The following is a 19,968-nucleotide window of genomic DNA, read 5'->3' as shown; positions in this document are numbered from 1 at the left end:
CATGGGACTGCCCACATACCCTGTTTTCAGGGGATGAGACCCCGGATCCTCTAGGCAGATCTGGCTGACATGTGCCTTCCTACCTCCCCCTACCTCTACCCCCACAGAAGCCCAAGTACCAGGTGCGCTGGAAGATCATTGAGAGCTATGAAGGCAACAGTTATACCTTCATTGACCCCATCCAGCTGCCCTACAATGAGAAGTGGGAGTTTCCCCGAAACAACTTGCAGTTTGGTGAGATGGCATCACATCATCTATGTACTCCCTGTCACAGGGCCAGGGAGGGGGGTGCAGGGAGCCTGTGGGCTCTTAGAGAGAAGGCCCTTTGGTGCCCAGGGACCTATGGAGCCTGTGTATTTGGTAGGTAAGACACTTGGAGCTGGTGCCTTTGGGAAGGTGGTAGAGGCCACGGCCTTTGGTCTGGGCAAGGAAGATGCTGTCCTGAAGGTGGCTGTGAAGATGCTGAAATGTGAGTCAGGGGAAGGAGCTTGGGAAGTATTGGGGAGAGGGTGGAAGGTGGGCATGACTTGTCATTGTAAGAGGCATCACCCCAATTTTCTGCCTGTCCAGAGCCTGGGGGACAGAACCCAGGGTTGGAGGTGAGGACTCTTGGCTTCTCTCATGAGCTCCAGGCTCCCCTGACTCTTGGCTCTGAGGAGGCCTGGGTCAACCTTTCGATGTGGAGGGGGTTCTGGCTGAGCCCCAAAGAGGACGAGGCACACACAGGCCACTTAGGGCCATGGCCTGGCCACACTTGGCATCTTGATACCTCAAGGTGACACAGGCCCCTCTCTCTAACTCCCAAACGTGTGTCCATTCCTTCTCCCCTTTTTGGCCTCTGAATCCTTCTGGGTCTCCCCTGCTTCCTCCCTCCAGTCTCTGCATTTAGGTCTGCTATCTCTCTTTGTGGCTCTCTGTGATTTTCCCGCTCCTCATTCGTGGGATTTGTGGTCTTATCACTCAGCCACAGCTCATGCAGATGAGAAGGAGGCCCTCATGTCAGAACTGAAGATCATGAGTCACCTGGGTCAGCACGAGAACATCGTTAACCTTCTGGGAGCTTGCACACATGGAGGTGAGAGGCCTTGGCAGGAATAAGAGGCCCATGGCCTTGGTCCTCTTAGAGTGTATGAGAACCCCAGGGCCATCTCATTCCATCTTACCCTTCCCATCTCCTCCAAGTACCCTGCCTTAACTTCCCTTAAATTCTTAGGCTAGACTCCCCAAGTAGTCAGAAGCTACTTTTGGGGACAGACAGTTCTGTGGAGCTCTAACCAGTGGTTCTCAGACATCAGCATCAAAATCGCCTGCACAGGGAGATGAAAGTACAGATTCCTGGGCTCTGCCACCAAGAGTCTGATTCCGTGGGTCTGGAGTAAATCCTCCCAATCTGCTTTCAAGAAGCCCCCACCAAAAGATGTTTGGACGCTCACTCACCTCCAGTTGAGGTGCCCCAGGTCTTGTTGGGTCTCCAAACCCACCCCATCTTCTTCACCTGCAACAGCTTTGCTTTTATTTGGCCTGTATCACACCACCATAGATTTCCTTTGAAAGGAATTCTTTGGCTAAAACAAATTGTGAAGTTCTGCTTTAGATAGATGGGGTGACTGAGGCAAAGGGAGTAGAGAAACCTGCTAACAGAGAGCCAGGATTAGACCACAGGTCTCCTGAGTCCCAGTCCAGGATGCCTCATTACCGCCAGCCTTGTGTTCTTGTGCACATGGCGTGGTTGCGGAGTGGGGACAGGTGGTGCACTCACACTCCACCCCTACCCCACCTTTTTGGCTGCTCTAGGCCCTGTCTTGGTCATCACTGAATACTGTTGCTATGGAGACCTGCTCAACTTTCTGCGACAGAAAGCCGAGGCCATGCTGGGACCCAGCTCGAGTCCTGGCCAGGACCCTGACGGGATCACTGGCTACAAGAACATCCACCTGGAGAAGAAATACGTCCGCAGGTATTGCCTGGAAGAGGGCAGGACTGGGAGGTGGAGTAAGTGGGTCTGTCTCCAAAGCTAGCTCAGGTTTGGGTGGGGCATGGCACTCATACTCTTGTTTGTAGCCACCCCAGGTTATATTGACAACTCAACATTTCTATTTATTTCCATCATTCATCAAATATTTGAGCACCAGCTATGTGCGGGAGTTTGGAGGGCAAAGATGGGCAGCTCATGGCTTGGTGGTGGTTGTTATGTACTGTTGAATATATAGTGACCCTGTTGACAGAGTGGCATGTATAGTTTCCTACTTTGTAATCTTTATGGGAGCAGACCATCAAGTCATTTCTCCCATGGAGTGGTTGGTGGGTTCAAACGGATGACCTTTCAGTTAGCAGCTGAGCACTTAACCACTGCACTATCACCTTGCTATCTGTAACAGATCAGAGCTTCAGGTCATGGGACTAAGCACCCCATCACTCCCATGGTGGTTTAAGGACTGCAGGGCACCCATTCCACTGAGAAGTAGTCAATATCACTGTCTTGCCACAAAGAAGTGGAGCAAAGTCTGAGGCCTTGTTGGTTGAGAGGGTATGAAGTGTCAGGATTGGCTGCATGACTGTGGCCAAGTCACCATCCCTCCTGGGCCTCAGTTTCCCTAGGCAAGCCATCAGGGGGTTGAGATGGTCTCTCAGGGCCTTTCTGGCTTTGCCATTCCATAATGCTATGATTCCTGGAAACCACCCAGAGGCAATGGATGGAGCCACATGGGGAAGCAGAGTGGGAAGTGGCAAGTTTTGTGTTACACATGAGTCAGGGTGGAGGCAGAGATGGTCTAGCTCCTGGTCCAGGACTCACCTACCTGAGCCACACAGATCTCAGAAAAAAAAAGGATGAGGATGGTTGCACAACTTGAAGAATGTAATCAATGCCTCTAGAGGTCTTGGTATTGGGGGCTTGTGAAGGCCTCAGAGCCAGGCTGCTGAGGGCCGAGACCAGATCAGAATGGGCAGGGTTCCAAGCCAACAATCCTTATCTTGCCACTGTCGGCTGCCAAGCAGCCATTTCTCTCTATCCAGTATCCTCAAAAATGGGGATCCAACAGGCATTCTCCTTCTGACTCCCCTTTGTGAGGGCGGTTCACGTTGGGCCTCAGGCCAGATCAAATCAAAACAAGAACCAGAGAAAAATATTTGCTTCCATTATGGAATCTGCAAGTAGGGAAGAGTCAGGGGATGAGGTGATTTCAACGTCAAATGGCACGTGAACCATTCCTGCCAATAGGTTCCATGCTACATTAATAGAAGTATCATTTCTAGAACAAGGGAGGGGATAGTTTTGCCATGGTCAGACCATAAATAAAACACTGAGTTCTCTTTCTGGGAACATGAGAGTATGGACATTGTCAAGGAGTACATCTGTATAGCAGAGGGGATAGGAAGGTGAGCATTGCCCAGAAACATCTGGTTGGAATACTAGAATTAGTGGCTATTTAATCTAGAGCAATGCTTCTCAAACTCCCTTGCTACTCAAAGTGTGGGGGCATAGGCCTCACCTAGGAGTTCATAGAAATGTTGCCTCTCAGGCCTAGGTAGCCCTGCTGAATAAGAACCTGCATTGTAATGAGATCCTCAGGTTATTCATATGTATGTTGAGGACAGGAGCTCTGGTAGCATAGTGGCTAAAGCACTTGACTGCTAACCAGAAGGCTGGCGGTTCAAACCCACCAGCCACTCCTCGGAAGGAAGGTTGGGCAATCCTACTTCCGTAGTGATACTGCCTCAGAAACCCAAGGAGGGGTCGCTATGAGTCGGGGCCGACTCGATGGCACATAACAACAACAACAACATGTTGAGGACAGTTAAAGAAGCATTGCTCTAGACCAGTGGTCCAACCCAGGATGCACATGGGAATCACCTAGAGAGATTAACAAATGTGAATGACTAGGTTTTGCACTAGTCAATAGTCTGGTGTCCTGAGCATGGGGGTTGTTAAAAATTCCGCAGGTGTGGCCATCTAAGGCACAATTGGTCTCTATTCACCTGGAACAACAGAGGAAGGACAGTCAAGAACAGGATGATATGGGATATGTGGCTAATTGCCTTCATAAACAATTGCCTCCTTTGACATTAGACCAAAACTGGATGGTGCCCAGCTAACATGACTGAACATTTTGATCAAAGATTCTATGGAAGAATCCTGATCAAAAGGGGGAAAATGTAGAACAGAAGTTGGAATTCTCATGGACTTACTGGAGCCATGAATGTTGGATGAACCCCTGCAACTTACTGCCTTGAGATAATCATTAAACCTTAAAGCAAAAACATCCCCTGAAGTCTTCTTAAAACCAAACAATAGCTTAATTACTAAAAAAGGTCTGCCTTGAACAGTATGCTCTTTTAAGAATTATCTGTAAGAGATCAAATTGACAATAACAACTTGAAAGATTACATGGGACCCTTGTGGAGGAGTTTTTGGTAATGAGGGAGGAATAACTCAGAAAAGGATCTGAATAGTTGCACAATTTGAATATAAACAGTCATTAAATTGTACATGTAGAAACTTGGTGTATTTCTACTGTGTATATTCTCAACAAGAAGTTTCCCCAGGTGACTTCAATGTGAAATCAGGGCTAAGAACCCTGGTCTAGAGAAGACACTGCTCAAAGAGGGGGCCACAGAGTATATTCAAATCCCTGCAGGGAAGAGGGAGCTAACTTCTTCTCTGTGGTCCATGAGAGTAGAGCAAGGACCAGAGGAACATTTCAGGGGCAGATTTGCCATAGGAACAATGAAGAACTTTCTAACAGGTAGAGCTAATGAAAGGTAGAACTGGTTAGAAGCTCCTGTCACTGGGGATGGTCAAGTAGAGATCAACGATTATTGAGACAGAATGTGGCAGAGGGGGCTCCTTGTCACAAAGGGGTGTTCAAGTTGACCTCTAGGCCAGCTGCTGAGGGGCTGGGTTAGGCATGATCTGCCCTGACCTCTGGACTCCCTCTCCTATTAGAGACAGTGGCTTCTCCAGCCAGGGTATGGACTCCTATGTGGAGATGAGGCCTGTCTCCACTTCATCTTCAAATGACTCTTTCTCTGAGCAAGGTAAGGAGGTACCGGGGGTGGGGAAAGAGAAGAGGCACTAAGGGCTGGAACCATGGAAGGGCAGAGGTGTGGTGGTACAGCCCTGAAGCTTCTTCCCACTACAGGCCTGGACAAGGAGCATGGGTGGCCACTGGAGCTCAGAGACCTGCTCCACTTCTCAAGCCAAGTGGCCCAGGGCATGGCATTCCTTGCCTCTAAGAACGTGAGTCAAAACCAGTCCCTGAGCTTGTGGCTAGCTAGGCCCTTGTTGGAGGGAGGCTGAATCCCCGTGGCACTGGATGAGTGAGGATGAGGGGAGCATAGGGGAGCGTGAATGGGGGCAAGGCAGGAACCAGAGTGCAAAGAAGAAAGTGGGCAGTGAAAGCAGGGCATCAACGGGCAGCAGGAGTGAGTGGGAAAAGGAGTGCCCAGGGTTCCCTCAGGAGGAATGGAGCCACCACCTGAGCAACTGCCTGTGCCTCCAGTGTGCACGGGCTGGGAAGAATACTCTCTCCATGACTTGACTTTATTCATTCACTTTTACTCAAAAGCACATGGTCTCATGGGCTGAAAAAACCTTTCTTAGCTGGGAAAGCCTGAGTCTTTGCTTTGGCCCCAGAACAATGAGCTTTTCATGCTGTAAAATGGGGATGATAATGGAACCTCCTTCAGAGAGTTGTTCTGAGGATAGGACATAAAATACTCAGTCCAGGAGTAAGTGCTAAGGAGCAGGACTTTTATCATCACCCTAATAGCACAGACTTGGGAGTCCTGGGCTTGAGTGCTGGCTCTGCTGTGTGACTTAGAGCAACTATTTAACTCTTAACTTTTTAACAACTCTTTTACTCTGAGTGCATTTCTACATCTACAAAAATGAGCACACTCACAGATGAAAACAAGGTTGAAACAGGTGCAAATGCTTAGGGAAGGGGCTAGCACAGAATAAGGCCCTCAGGGTGGCACCTACTCACAGCACGAGGGGCTCATTGTTTCTGGGGCCTGAGTGAACATCCTAGCTCTCAGCCAGCTCCTGCTGCTTAGAGACAAAAGGTCAGGAGGGCATGGCACTCGGGTGCTGGTGGTTTCATCAGATTGTCTCAGATCTGGGCCCTGGCAGAAGGTAGGAGTCCAGAGTAAAGAGCTCAAACTGATGTCCTCCTCTGAGGGAGACCCCAAGGCCCCTGAAGCCCTCCCTGCCCCTTATTCTCAGGTAGGGAAGGGCCCCAGACTAACTTTGTGGTGCTTCCCCCCAGTGCATCCACCGGGATGTGGCAGCCCGAAATGTGCTGTTGACCAGTGGGCGTGTGGCCAAAATTGGGGACTTTGGGCTGGCTAGGGACATCATGAATGACTCCAACTACATTGTCAAGGGCAACGTGAGTGCTGGGACTGGATGGGCTGGGCTGGGGAAGGGATGGTGGGCCAGGACCCAAGGTGACACGGGACTGCTGTACTAGGCCCGCCTGCCCGTGAAGTGGATGGCTCCAGAGAGCATCTTCGATTGTGTCTACACAGTTCAGAGTGATGTCTGGTCCTATGGCATCCTCCTCTGGGAGATTTTCTCACTTGGTAAGCTGCTGGGGACCCCCATGCCCTGTACCTTGTTGTAACTATAGGGTTGCTTTCTGCCCAGGAGAGAGAAAGGATTGGCGGGAGTGAAGAGATGTGCAAGGGCTGAGCTAAACCAAGAGCTACATCTCCTGTGTAGACTGGGCACACCTTCTACCCCTCTGCTTATACATGCCATTTCCTCTCTATCTGAGATATTTATTGTTGTTGTTAGGCGCCATCAAGTCAATTTTCAATAGCCCCCTGTATTACCAAGTAGAACTTCCTCATAGAGTTTTTCAGGCTGTAATCTTGGGAGAGCAGATAAAGATCTTTCTTGCATGGAGTAACTGGGTGGGTTTGAACTGCCAACCTTTTGGCTGACAGCTGAGTGCTTAACCACTGTCCCACCAGTCCTTAAAGATGGTGTGGAATTATAAACATAATTAATGTACTGAACCATACATGTGAAGACTGTTGAAATGGCAAATGTTTTGTTACATATGTGTTTACCACAATTTAAAACAACAAACATACCACCCAAGGGGCTCTGGCTTTATCCACAGGACTTACTAAAAAAACATCACCATTATCCAGCTTGAGTTATTCTACTGGCTCCCAAGGAACTTGCACTCAATTCTCTAACCACCTCAGGTAGCGCAGGTGTATCTTTAACTGATAAACAACTGAAGTTCTGGTCTGACTCCAAGACCTGTACTGGAGCTCTTAGTATATTACAGTGTGAGGCAGCCAGGCTGAAGTCTCTCAGCTTCCTATAAAGTTAAGCCCCTTGCCCACAGTAAGCACTTGATAAGGGAAGTTGCCATTCTAGCATCATCACGGACCAAGTGGGACCCCTGGCACCTCAGCTTCACTGATATACACAGGTGTAGGGGAAGGTGAGGGTGAGCTCCTGAGCATGGCTTCTCACATGACCTTGGACTTTGCAGGGCTGAACCCCTATCCTGGCATCCTGGTAAACAGCAAGTTCTATAAATTGGTGAAGGACGGCTACCAAATGGCCCAGCCTGCATTTGCCCCAAAGAATATGTGAGTGAAGGGGTCCCAGCGCAGATTTTGAATTTCCATGGGCGGGGATGGAAGGGAATGTTACTCTACTCTTTCTCTCCATAAGGTTCTGGGGTCAGGCTTCATCTCCCCCACAATGCACTCTAAAACAAGCCTGGGTCTCCACTGTTTCCTAGGTACCATGGGGGAGGGGGAAAGTTCTGAGAGGAGTTTTAACTGAGAGGAATGCTTTTCCCTGTCCTGCTGACCTATGGCGTCAGCCTTTTAGAGTCCACTAGCTGGCCTGTCACTGCAGCCTGACAAGCCACTCACCCCAGCTGATCCAGGAGTTCTCACTCACTTGCTCCCTGCCCCAAGCTGGCCAGCAGCCCTCCTGTCTTTGCATTGGCTGGCTAGTCACTACACCCACTGCACCCATATATGTTCCATGCAGCCTCCCCTGCTTCCAACCAGCCACTCTGCTATGGTGGATCCACCCAGCCACTAACCAGCTCTCACCCTCTCCAGCCAGTTCCTCAAACCTATCCACCAACTTCAAGATTGTCCCTTCTTAGTTCATGAGTTCGATCAAGATACTTACCATCTCAGAGCTTTCTTCCCTCATCTGCCAAAACAGGGTGATGAAAAGTACCTTTCCCGGAGTTACCGTGATTAAATGAGAGACCATGCCAAGAACTTAGCACAGGTCTTGTGTTAAGCGCACTTTTAGACCTCTGCTGGCTATGACTGTTAGGGGTGGGGGAAGACCGGGGGGGAGCCTCTCACAAGCTCCTTGTCCTGTCTTGTCCAATCTCCAGATACAGCATCATGCAAGCCTGCTGGGATCTGGAACCCACCCGCAGACCCACTTTCCAGCAGATCTGCTTCCTCCTTCAGGAGCAGGTCAAAGTGGACAGGAAAGAACAGGTGAGTGGGGCAAGGCTCAGGGCAGGGGTTGTTAAAGCAGGCCGGGTTCGGCGTGATGAATAAGGACTGACCCTCTCCTGTCCTCTCCTGCCCTCAGGACTATGCCAACCTATCCAGCAGCAGCAGTGGTGGTGGCGGCAGCAGTGAGCCAGAGGAAGAGAGCTCAAGCGAGCACTTGGCCTGCTGTGAGCAAGGGGACAGTTCCCAGCCACTGCTGCAGCCCAACAACTACCAGTTCTGCTAAGGAGGTGATGGCAGGGAAGTGCTGCCTCTCCTCCAAGCTTCCACTCTTCCATGCATGGGCAACATGGAGAAAACACAAACTCTGCCCTTGGTCTGTCACTCAACAGCCTGCCCAGCTCTGAAACTCAGGAATATGGACGACCCACAGGTGGTCAGAGGACCCCACTTCCAGAACCTGGGCCATCACTGCCAGTAAGCGGCTGGGGGCTGAGCCCCTCCCCCCTCCCCCACCGTTCTCAATGCTGCCAGCCTCATGTTTGCTATGCCAACTGGTGAACCCCCAGCTCACTCTTTTAACCTTGTTCCCACTTCCAGGAACCCCTTTCCCTAGCCCTCTTACGTGTCGATGGTTGTATGCCTCACAAGCCCTCAGGAGCTACCCTAGTGCTGAGAAAACAAGGCTCCCCAGAGCAGCAGAACACAGGAGCCCCCTTGCTTGACTGCAGCAGGTGGGGAGGCAGGTGCTCGCAGGCTGCACTCAGCTCAAACCCTCAGGGAAGGTGGCTCCTTTATAAGAATCTAACAGCACCTCCCGGTCTCTGCCCTATAAAAGCCTTCACCTCAACCCCACTCCACCTGGATCTGGAACTGATGTAATGAGCCACGTGGCAGCTAAAAGTTAGGGGTGTTCTGCCTAGTACTCTGTCATCCTGGGCGGGAAAGCACAGGACTTTGGCGTGTGGCTGGCCACACCAAGCAAGAAGCATGCGCTTTTCCAAGTTGAATCCTAACAACTAACAGTCACACTCCAGGATGTCTCCGTCAACATTAAACTAACAGTATTAATGCAGCTGGCTCTCTGATTCTTTGTGCCACACTGGCACCAGCCAACCCCCTGGGACCTCCTTCATGTGTAGCACCTCTGGAGCTCAACTGTACTGTGCCCACACTATGACCATGGATTGACTCTTATTTACCCAGACCAGATAATTTAATAAACTTTATTCTTGTCAGGGGAAGAGGGAGGGGAAAAAGCCACCTACTCCACTCCTCTTAATAAATTAAATAACATACGGCCAATTTCCGTGCCCTAAGCAAACTATGGGCACTTGAGCCAGTCCTGCTGTTTCCTTGTGGCCCAATCTGCTTCCCCTTCACAGAAGGGAGTTTTTTCTACTGCTGCCAGGTTGTGTCATAACCATGGGCTGCATCCCCTCTCTGGTGACGGTCCCATGGCCCAAGAGGATGTAGGGTGCAGCAGTGGCAACCAGGGAAAGGAGGAGGGGATCCTCTTCCTCAAAGCTCGGGATAGAGAAAAGGCCTGGGAGAGCTGTGGCTGTCTCTCCCTCCTCAGCTTCCCCTAGGTTTGGGTACAGGTTAGAGCAGACTCGAGAAATGCATCCCTCCTCCAGGGAGAATCAAGTGCCCAAAGGAACCCCTAGAGCTGATGAGGCCCTCAAGGCCCCAAATCAAAGGCAACAGGCTATGGAACACATGTGGCTTCAGGGACTGGAAACAGGGTTACCTCGATGGAGGGAAGAGATGCCTGAGCAGCATTTCCTTCTAGCTCTGAGATTCCTGCCTTGGCCAACTCCGAGGACCTCTACCCTGACCCACACCAGGCCCAAGGGAAGCCCCACTAGCCATCAGCCTTTCCCTCAGTCTCTCTTCCCTTCTGTTGAACAGACTATGTTCCCCAAATACTCTCTCAGGGCCCAGTGAAGAGTTTTCCGGTGCCACACCTGACCCCCAATGGGTGGTGAGGTTCGGGACCAAGGATCCTGGGCTCCACTTTGCTCAGGAAATGGAAGCTCTTTGGTCAGTCCCAGCAGTCAGAGGCCCTCCCCACTGGTGAACACTTCTGCTGGTTTGCTGGATAGATCTGCCTCAGGCAAGGCCCTTACTATGGCTTGAGAGAGATGGTGCAATCCCTGTATAACAGCCTGGCTCATTCTGCCACTGTGGCCACCTCTTCTTCCTCTCCTTCCTCCTCTGTCTCTGTCTTGATCTGAGCCACGCCAAGGCGGTAGAGGGTATCCCGGATGACCACTTCGCCAGGCTGGCAGCTCTGCACAATGTCGTGGATCTGCCGGTTGACAATCTCGCGGCTGGTGAGGAAGTCTACGAGGCGGTTATAGAGGTAATAGTGGGTGGCATTGTCAAAGGCAACAGGCTGCTGGCGGACACTGTTTGGTTTGCTGTCTGTGATGGAGGCCAGGATGGCTGCGTAGGGTGCCAGCTCAGGGCATAAGGTTAGGGAGTGGTGCCCAGAACTGGGGTCACCAGGACTGGGCTCTGTGCCTACATGGACAATGCGCCGTGTAGCCGTCTTAGTGACTGGGTGCTGGACAGAGTGCTCAGTCTCTGTCATGTCCACAGTATAGTGCTGGTCCAAGAGCTCTGGGCAGGACACACTCTAGAAGAGATACAAGAAGCCACGTGTGCATGAAGGAATGACTAAGGCGGAACCTGTGTGGTGGATTAGAGCAAAGACTGTGGGGTTGGACAGCCCTGGTTCAAACCCTAGCTTCACCACTGAACTATGTCTCCTGATGCAGTCTCCTCTCCTTCTCCTTTCTGTACCTCCATTTCCTCATGTGAGAACAGGGAATGGTAATAGTGACTACATCCATTCTCAGAGCTGATGTTGGATTATACAAACTGTTATTGTTATTATGATTAGTCAATTCAGGCTTGGGGCTGCAGTGGAAGTAGGGAGGGACTGGTTCTGACTAAGACTACGATGCCTTTCTGGAGTCCCCAGGACAAGCTCACAGAGTCACTGAGCCCAGGAAGTACAGAAAAGATGCATGATGACAATGTTGTTTTCTTCGAGGCAAAGCCAGAGAGGTCTTACCCTCCCATAATACAACCTAACAGAGGTACTCACTCATTTCCTGAGTACCTTCCTCTTAGTAACAGTCCTAGTATTTCTTCCAGCAAAGGGCACAGCTGGCCTTAGAAGGCCAATGCCTCTCAAGTGCCTGAGACAGTGTGTATCATGGCAAAAGACAAGGGCTCTGCCACTAACTTGCTGTGTGACCCTGGACAAGTCCACTCCCCTTGCTAGGCCTTACTTTTTCCTTTTAATAGAAGAAGGTTGAGTAAGATCAGAGTTTTCTACACCAATGTGTCTCTAGATCACAACAGACATGCTATGTAGTACATTTGGGATATCCTGACTACTAAGTAACATGCTGTAGCCTGACTCACTGGGATTGCTCAGTAAATATTTGTGGAGTAAATGCTGGTTACAGAGCAACAAGACAAAATATTGGTAGAGATAAAGGATGTTGGGGATGACTTCCTGAAGAACCATGATTTATTCTAGTTCCTCCAGAGGTACTCACCACAGGTGGTTCCATGGGGCTAGAGAAACAGCCCTGGTTCTTCCCCCACATCTGGTTGGTCAGCTCTGGGTAGTAGAGATCAGCACATAGAGCCACTGGTGTGGCCATATCTACCACGTAGACAGGTGGCCAATGGCGAGAAGAGGCAAGTAGATCTACATGGTCACGGGCGCTCTCACCCCGCACAAGGTACTTAGAGCCACAAACCACCTGGCATGGGGGAGGGAGGGCAGAGTACAGGGTTAGGCAGCAGATCTATAAACAGTCCTCACATACTTCTTGCCAGGAAGAGCAGCAAACAGGTTTCATGACTGAATCCTTGGCCACCCTGCTAGAGCCAATGGCATTCTGCTCCTTTCCTGCTTGTGTCCCTAATTGAAGTAGATGAAGTCACCTGCCCTCCAATGAGGAGCTGGGAGCAGCTGTCTGCAAATGAGGCAGAGGGCAGCTGCTCAAAACATCCTCCAACATATCATCTACCAAAGCATCACCTAAGTCCAATGGTTCCCAACACTGCTGCACAGCACCCTCACTAGGAGCTGATGAAAATGTGGACTCCTGGCCTCAACCCAAACGTAAGGAATTATTAGGGTCTATGGGATACAATTTAAGTAGCTGTTTATAGCAAGCTCCCCACTAGATCCTAAGTGCTGCTAGTTGGGAGCCTCTGATGGAGTCCAGTAAACACTTCCGCTGACCAGGCACCCAGGCAACATACCACAGCTGGGCAGCTCTGCATACACTGGAGAATTCTACCCAACTCTACCTCCCTACCTTTGCCCCCACAGATGCCCCATCATGTTCTTGTGAATCTTCAAGCATCTCCCTCAGACAAAGGATTTTGTTAAAGGAGTTGATCTGCTTCCCTTTTGAACAGCCAGGTCACCCTGCTGGCTCATTTACCTCAGAGCACTGAAGGCTTATTAGGCCAACCTTTCCCCAGTTAGTGACAGGCCAGTGAGCTTTTTGCCCCCAGTATCTTTCTGGGCCTACCCTGTCATATGGTACACCCTGTTCCAGAGTTGATCTGATGGTTATCCAGCGCACACCCTTCTACAGGCAATCAGAGTGAGCTTCTGAAAGCCAAAACCAGACTGTGTCACCACTCCCACTCCCCATTCAAAACCATTCACTGGCTCCCCTATCAGAATAAAATCCAAACTGCTGCTAGGACCTATGAAGCATGATGTGATCTGGCCTCTACTGACACCTCCAACCTCCCTCCTCTTGGGTCACTGCACCTTCCCATCTTTGCCTGGAACATTCCTTCCCTGGCTCATCACCAGGGCTCCTCCCCATCCTTCAGGTCTCAGCCTTCTCTGGTTGTTCTACACAGACCAGGTCCTTCCCTGTTACTTGCTATTCCAGGCTTTTGTCTAGCTCCTTCAGAGCTACTGCCACAAGCTGTGGTGACTTTATTCCTCCACTAAAATACAAGCTCAAGGACATCAGTGTTTCAGTGGTAGAATTTTCACCTTCCACGCAGGAGGCCTGGATTTGATTCATGGTCAATGTATCTCATACACAGTCAGTGGAGGCTTGTGCGTTGCCATGATGCTAAATAGGATTCAGTGGAGCTTCCAGACTAAGAAAAAAGGCTTAGAGATCTACTTCTAAAATTTAGCCAGTGAAAACTCTCTGGATGACAACAGTCTGATCTGCAGCCCATTATGAAGATAGAACAGGGCTGGACAGCAATACATTTTGTTGTGCATGGGGTGGTCATGAGACAAATGCCATCTCGATGACAGCTAACAACAATATGAATTCATTCATCCCTGGACCCTTAGCCACCAATGCAGGGCCCAGCACATGGTCAGGTGCTAATTAAATACTCACTGATGAATGGCCCAGCTTCCCTCCCTAGCCCATAGGTGGGCACTCCACAGGCTTCCCAGTGACCTAAGCTTGGCCACTAAAGGATGAGCTGGATCAATCAGATTCTCTGTATGGGCACTCTGACCTGGGAAATCCTAAGAAACTAGACCAGCAGGCAGAAAGAGATGCTATGGGTCTGAGTTTAGATACAAGGAACCAAATATGAGCCAAGCGATGAGAGAAAAACTTAGAAGATGACATGCTGAGAGTGTCTAGAGTGGCTGTAGTTCTTGGTATTCTTTTAATTCTCGTGTATTCTACAAACAAGACAAGACAAAAAAAAAAAAAAAAAAAAAAAACAAAGCCTTCCCTTTTCTTGAGGTTATCTCATGTGTGTCTATTCTAGTGGTTCAGAACCAGGGTGAGTCTGCTCCCCAAGGAACATCTGGAAGTGTCTGAGGACATTTTTGGTTGTCACAACTGGGAAGAGGGGGGCTGTGCCCCTGGCTATCTAATGCACTGGAGGCCAGGGATGCTGATAAACATCTTAACATACACAGGCCAGACCCCATTAAAGAATTATCTGGCCCAAAATGTCAACAGTGTTGATGCCGAGCTCAAATCCCACCTCTCTCATTCCATGTCACTCTATCCCTTCCCTACTGCCTTAAATTATTATCAGTTAACCTTCACTGTGAGTGAAGAGCAGGAAAAGCCTCTTACAGCCATCTCCGTCCTCAGGGTAACAGGTAAAACAGACTTGAACAAATTCACCCCAAGCTCTCCCCTACTACCCTCTTACCTGATGGGGGCACACTTTGTAGATTTTACCCCCTGTGAGATGCGGTGGGGGCTGTCTAGCTCTGGCTCCATTCTGTACAGATTCATAGAGGGCCAACAAGGAGAAGCAGAGCTGGTCCTGGGGTAAAAAGGACAGATTAAAAGCAGGGAGTGAATGCTAAGCACCACGCTGGTGCTCAGCACAGCTGTCTACTTCAACACCTAAAGCAACAGAATCAACTATCAGGGCTAGAGTCAGCCTTGCAGCATCCTCAGCCCAGCCTCTTCTAGGTACAGATGGAGATTCTTAGGTCTGGGTCCATCCTACTTTTCACAGGCCAATCAGGAAAAGCTGCAAAGAGGAGCTAACATTTTAATTTGGACTTGAAGGAAGCATAAAATTGTCAAAAGCCCAGAGCCATGAAGGAAAGTAAATAATGTTCCCCTTTTTTCTCTCTAATAGCACTTGTTTTCTAAGAGTGTGGATAGGTAATAACCAGATACTTTATTTCTCACAACAACCTCATGAGGTCAGTATTTTGGTGATTTTCAGACTCAACAGGAACTAACAATATTTCACAAATGAGAACAAGGCTCAGAAAGGTAAAGGTCACATATAATAAGCAGGAGACTCAATATCATTAACTCCAAAGTCTAGATCCATTACCTTGAATACAAGGAACTGAATGGAGAAAAGGCCTCATACGCATGTCAGGATCTGGCTACTCTCTCCCAGGCCACCCTTACTACCAGCACCCTCTGTCCAACACAAGTGACTGGTCACAGGCATCCCTATTCCTTCCCAGAAAAGTTGACCAGCCAGCCTGCTCCCAGAGCCTCTATCTCCCCTTCTGTTCCTGATACTCACCTTGGAGTCTTCTGCCCCAAAAGGGATGCCACACTGGCTCAGCAGTTGCTGTAGCTCTTCCTCACTGTAGGAGCCAATTTGATCAAGCTTACAGGTACCCTCCTGGAGCAGCCTCACCAAGGCACTACCATTGCCTGTAAGAGATGACAGCACTAAGGGCACTGCGTGCTGCCAGCCAACAGAGGTCACGGGTAGCCCCTTACACGTAAGGATGAATAGAACCAGGGGCTTGGCCTATGGCAAGTAGTGGAAGCAAGCTCTGCACTGATCACTTTGAATGTTGGAAGAGATGGGACTCATGGCAGCTCTGACTGGTATGCGTTTGAGATTTTCCAGAACTGGCTTTGTGACCTAGAACATCTGCAAGTGACAGATCCAGCAGATAGACTGTACAAAGGACCCTGGTACAGGTCAGCTTTTAAACCAAAACCTCCTGAGGTTTTTCAGCATCAAGATCTGAACCAGAACTGCAGCAACAAAAGGACAGAAGCTCTCATTTGAGAAATATTCTCTACACACTAAGTGCCTCAGCCAAGCTAACCAACAGAACTAATCAACACACAGACAACCAATTCCTGGGCCTTGACGCAGCATATAGGACATGAGGTTTAAGAACCACTGTTTTTTAAATTGTGGGTCACAACATATTAAATAGTGATGAATTCAATTTAGCAGGTCATATCTGGCGTTTTTAAAATGAAATAAAATAGAAAATAAAGTGTGCTGCTCTTGGTGAGAACAAGTACTGTTTTGTGACTGTTTTGTCTGAGTCACAGGTATACACACATACGGGTATCATTTCCAGTCAGAATGTAAAACCTATTTCTTACTGAGTTACAAAGGGAAAACAAAAATAAAAGTAGAAGGTATCACTATAACTATGTTATTAACTCAATTTTCACAACCTAGGAGGTCAGTAACATTATTTACAATGCCCTCTTTGTACACAAAGCAACAGAGGCTCGGGGCAATGGAAGGACTTGCCAGAGGTCACATAGCTACTGAATGGCATAGCTGGGAATCAAACCCAAATTGTCAGAAACCTATGCCCTTAAGAGCTAGGCCAGAATTTCTCAATGGTAATCCACCTGCAAAACCACCTGAAAGACCGATTTAAATGGCAGATTCCTTGCCATCCTAACTCCCTTCACATACTCAATGGCATTTGCGATATTGGGGCTTCCTCACCAGCATTTTTCTCCAGATTTCCACTGCTCAGTGTAGTCCTTCCCCAAATGCTGACAGTGAGCTGTGTGTGTCCTGTTCCCATACAATCTGGCTGGCAGCTCTTTGAAACTCACTACTATGACTTTAATCCCTAAAAGACTTTGTCACAGGTTGCCGTAATTTTTCCATCATTCTCCATCATTTGTGTTGTCTTGCTGGGGACAATGTCCCAGACTCTTGACCAGGCCCTTCCCTGACCCCAGTCAGCGACCAGGTGGCCTTACCAGGTGCTGGCTGCACATCCAGGTTTTTGTCTTTCTCAGTGTTGACGACCACAGCTCCTCTCATGAGTGGTGGGAAGAAGGGGGCAATAACAGAGGCATCAAACTTGGTGATAGGGATGCTGGCAGGGAACGCCACCTGCTCAATCACCTCTGTCTCCATCGTGGCCCAAAAGTCCTCCATGTTTACCTCACTAGAGCCCAAGAACTCAGGCCAGGTGAACTAAAAGGTCAGGATAAAAAAGGTCAAACTGTAGGAGCCACAGAACATTAGTAACAGAATAATCTTTACCCCTTCTTCATACACACAAGAACCAAGGCGCTGTGAAGGGGAGGAGACTGAGAGCCATGCACTGCAGAGGCCTCCCAAATTCTGGCAATCCAGTACCCAAGTGCCTTTGGGCCACATGTCTTTCTGCCATACAACAGTACCCCTGGTGTGAACAGTTCCTAAGTCCCTTCCTGCTTCTCTATCTTTATTAGTGTCATTTTCCCTGCCTTCTGAGGAAAGGGGAGCTACAGTGGTTAAGTGCTTGGCTGCTAAGCAAAAGGTCAGCAGTTCAAGGTTCAAACTCACCAGCCATTGCACAGGAGAAAGATGTAGCAGTCTTCCATAAAAGATTATAGCCTGGGAAACTCTACAGGACAGTTCTACTCTGTCCTACAGTATCACCATGACTCAGAATCGACTTGATAGCAATGGGATGTGAGTACCTATTATGTGTCACTTTCTAATTAACCACTACTACCTATCAGCCACTCTTTGGAAGGAAGGTTGGGCAATCTACTTTCATAGTGATACTGCCTTGGAAACCCAAGGAGGGGTTGCTGTGAGTTGGATCTGACGACAGCAGTGAGTTTGGTTTTTTCATTTACACAAGCCTAAAGGAGCTCTGGTGGTACAGTGGTTAAAGCATGTGGTTGCTAACCAAAAGGCTGGTGATTCAAACCCACCAGTTGCTCTGCAGGAGAAAGATGAGGCAGTCTGCTTCCATAAAGACTTATAGACTTAGAAACCCTAAGAGGCAGTTATACTCTGTCGTATAGAGGTCACTATGAGTCAGAATTGACTCAATGGCAGTGGGTTTTGGATACAAGCCTGGGAGAGGTGTGAGGTGAGACCATTATTAGCAAAAGGGATAAAAATGAAAACACAGGTCTAGATCCACACCCAAGCCCTTAATCCCTTTATGTACCCTGTGGCAGAAACACTTCCCACAACCAGAATTCTGTTCAGTGAAATTAATCTATCTTCCAAGGCCCTACTGATCCCCACCTCCTCCAGAAGATTTTCTCAGACTTTGTCAGTACACAAGTATCTTCTCTAATTTACACAGCATTTACGTATCTATTGTAGGCATCTGAAGCAGCTCTGGTGGCATAGTTGTTAAAGCATTCGGCTGCTAACCAAAAGGTTGGCAGTGCAAACCCACTAGCTGCTCCACAGAGGAAAGATGAAGCAACCTGTTTCTGTGAAGATCTGACAGCCTTAGAAACCCTATGGGACAGTTCTATTCTGTTCTATAGGGTCACAATGAGTCAGAATCAACTCAGTGGCAGTAGGTTTAGGCATCTAGCACTTAGCTATTAAATTTTTCTTCTTGTATGCCCTCTTCTATGTGTGACCTTGCTCATGCTATCTCTATCAGTCATTTGGGTTACTTATCAGCAATGCAGTATCTGGGCCCCACATTAATATGTGATTGCCAAGAATTTACATTTTTATAAGATTCTCAAGGTGTGGTCTCTGGACCAGCAGCATAGGCATCACCTAGAAATGCAAATTATCATCCCCACCCAACCCATGAATCAGAAACTACGTGGGTGTGGCCCAGCAAGCCTTTAATGATAAAACATTTGAGAACCACTGCCCTAGGTTAATTTTTATGCCTGCTAAAGCCTGAGAACCGCTGCTCAACACAACAACCCCCCCATCTTACTTCTCTGTTGTTCTCATCTCACATGGTATTTAGTGCATGGTGTGAGCATAAGGTAAAACTCCACCCCGTACTCCCCCAACTTTCACAGACAACCTGCTCAGGGAAGGTCACAAGGTATCTGCTCAGGGAAGATGGCCTGCTGAGCCTACTACCTACTCCACAAAAAGCATGGTAACAGAAAACGGCAGCTGAGTATGTTGTATGTACATGAACTGACATGGCTACCATCATCACTCTAGGGTCCTCCTCTATACAGCCTGAGTGGAGGGTCCGGCAGTCGCTCCAAAGACAACTGCATGCTTAAGTTTTGTTAAAAAGAACTTTATTTCATAGACTTCAGAGTACCCCCTTCCCCACACCCGCCACACCTCTCTCCACACATAAAAAGGGAAAATAAAGAAAATTCTGGCTTCTAAGAAAGAAGTACCTGGTATCAAAGAAGGGGAAGAGATATGCATACTGAGAGTGAGGGGATGCGACTCCATTTTGTGAAGAAGGAACCTCAATCAGGACAAGTGCCAGCTAGATGTGAGCTTGGCAGTAGGTGGGCTTCTGTCTATCCTAGAAGCCAAAAGTCTGTGGCCAGATCTGATTAGAAAAACCAGAGCTCTGAGTCCTTCCCAGGAGGCACTGGTGAGCATGGCAGTGTTAAGGCGCTCAGAATCCAGAGTGAGTCAGACCAAGATCAAGTCTCAGCTCTACCCCTTCCTGGCTGGGTGGCCTGGGGCAAGTCTTCCTGAACTTCAGTTCTCTCATCTATATACCCCACAGGGTTGTGGTGAGAATTACGTCATGTAGTAAAGCACTTAGTACAGAGTAAGCACTTGGCATATGTAGTAAGTATAGTCAATAAATCTTAGCTGCATTATTATTATTACTACTATTAGGCAATCAGATTTGAATGTGTCTGTGCAGTGTAGTAAATTACTTAGTGTGGCTTTTCTACCCATAAGTCTTTGTAAACTCCAAGGTGGGATTTTCTATGAGCAACTGAGGAGCTATCCACCTGGGTTATTTCTGTTGGGCGTGGCACAATACAATGTTCTGGGAGGTTCCCACTCTCTCTCACGTGCTTAAGAGTT

General features: G+C 48.8%; 2 protein-coding genes across 2 annotated transcripts in view; one reads left to right on the top strand and one right to left on the bottom strand.

The window, feature by feature from the left end:
• The window catches only part of CSF1R (colony stimulating factor 1 receptor), a 41,522-nt gene extending 32,779 nt beyond the window's left edge, over window positions 1-8,743 (top strand). The window contains exons 11-21 of the mRNA XM_042781347.1: window positions 108-234; window positions 365-469; window positions 965-1,075; window positions 1,795-1,957; window positions 4,946-5,037; window positions 5,142-5,239; window positions 6,270-6,392; window positions 6,474-6,585; window positions 7,515-7,614; window positions 8,391-8,499; window positions 8,597-8,743. Coding sequence (XP_042637281.1) covers window positions 108-234; window positions 365-469; window positions 965-1,075; window positions 1,795-1,957; window positions 4,946-5,037; window positions 5,142-5,239; window positions 6,270-6,392; window positions 6,474-6,585; window positions 7,515-7,614; window positions 8,391-8,499; window positions 8,597-8,743 — 1,287 coding nt within the window. The remainder of the gene's footprint in view (window positions 1-107; window positions 235-364; window positions 470-964; window positions 1,076-1,794; window positions 1,958-4,945; window positions 5,038-5,141; window positions 5,240-6,269; window positions 6,393-6,473; window positions 6,586-7,514; window positions 7,615-8,390; window positions 8,500-8,596) is intronic.
• Window positions 8,744-10,630: 1,887 nt separating this feature from the next.
• Window positions 10,631-19,968, bottom strand: part of HMGXB3 (HMG-box containing 3) — a 67,031-nt gene continuing 57,693 nt past the window's right edge. Inside the window, exons 17-21 of the mRNA XM_007943605.1 lie at window positions 16,950-17,169; window positions 15,499-15,632; window positions 14,653-14,769; window positions 12,033-12,242; window positions 10,631-11,098 (exon numbers count right to left, since the gene is read on the bottom strand). Coding sequence (XP_007941796.1) covers window positions 10,631-11,098; window positions 12,033-12,242; window positions 14,653-14,769; window positions 15,499-15,632; window positions 16,950-17,169 — 1,149 coding nt within the window. The remainder of the gene's footprint in view (window positions 11,099-12,032; window positions 12,243-14,652; window positions 14,770-15,498; window positions 15,633-16,949; window positions 17,170-19,968) is intronic.

The sequence above is a fragment of the Orycteropus afer genome, unplaced genomic scaffold (assembly GCF_000298275.1).
Source record: "Orycteropus afer afer isolate SDZICR_OR568_19922 unplaced genomic scaffold, OryAfe1.0 scaffold00110, whole genome shotgun sequence".
In the NCBI taxonomy this organism is placed as follows: domain Eukaryota; kingdom Metazoa; phylum Chordata; class Mammalia; order Tubulidentata; family Orycteropodidae; genus Orycteropus; species Orycteropus afer.
The sequence above is the reverse complement of the archived record's forward strand: the minus strand, read 5'-3'. Positions and strand labels throughout refer to the sequence as shown.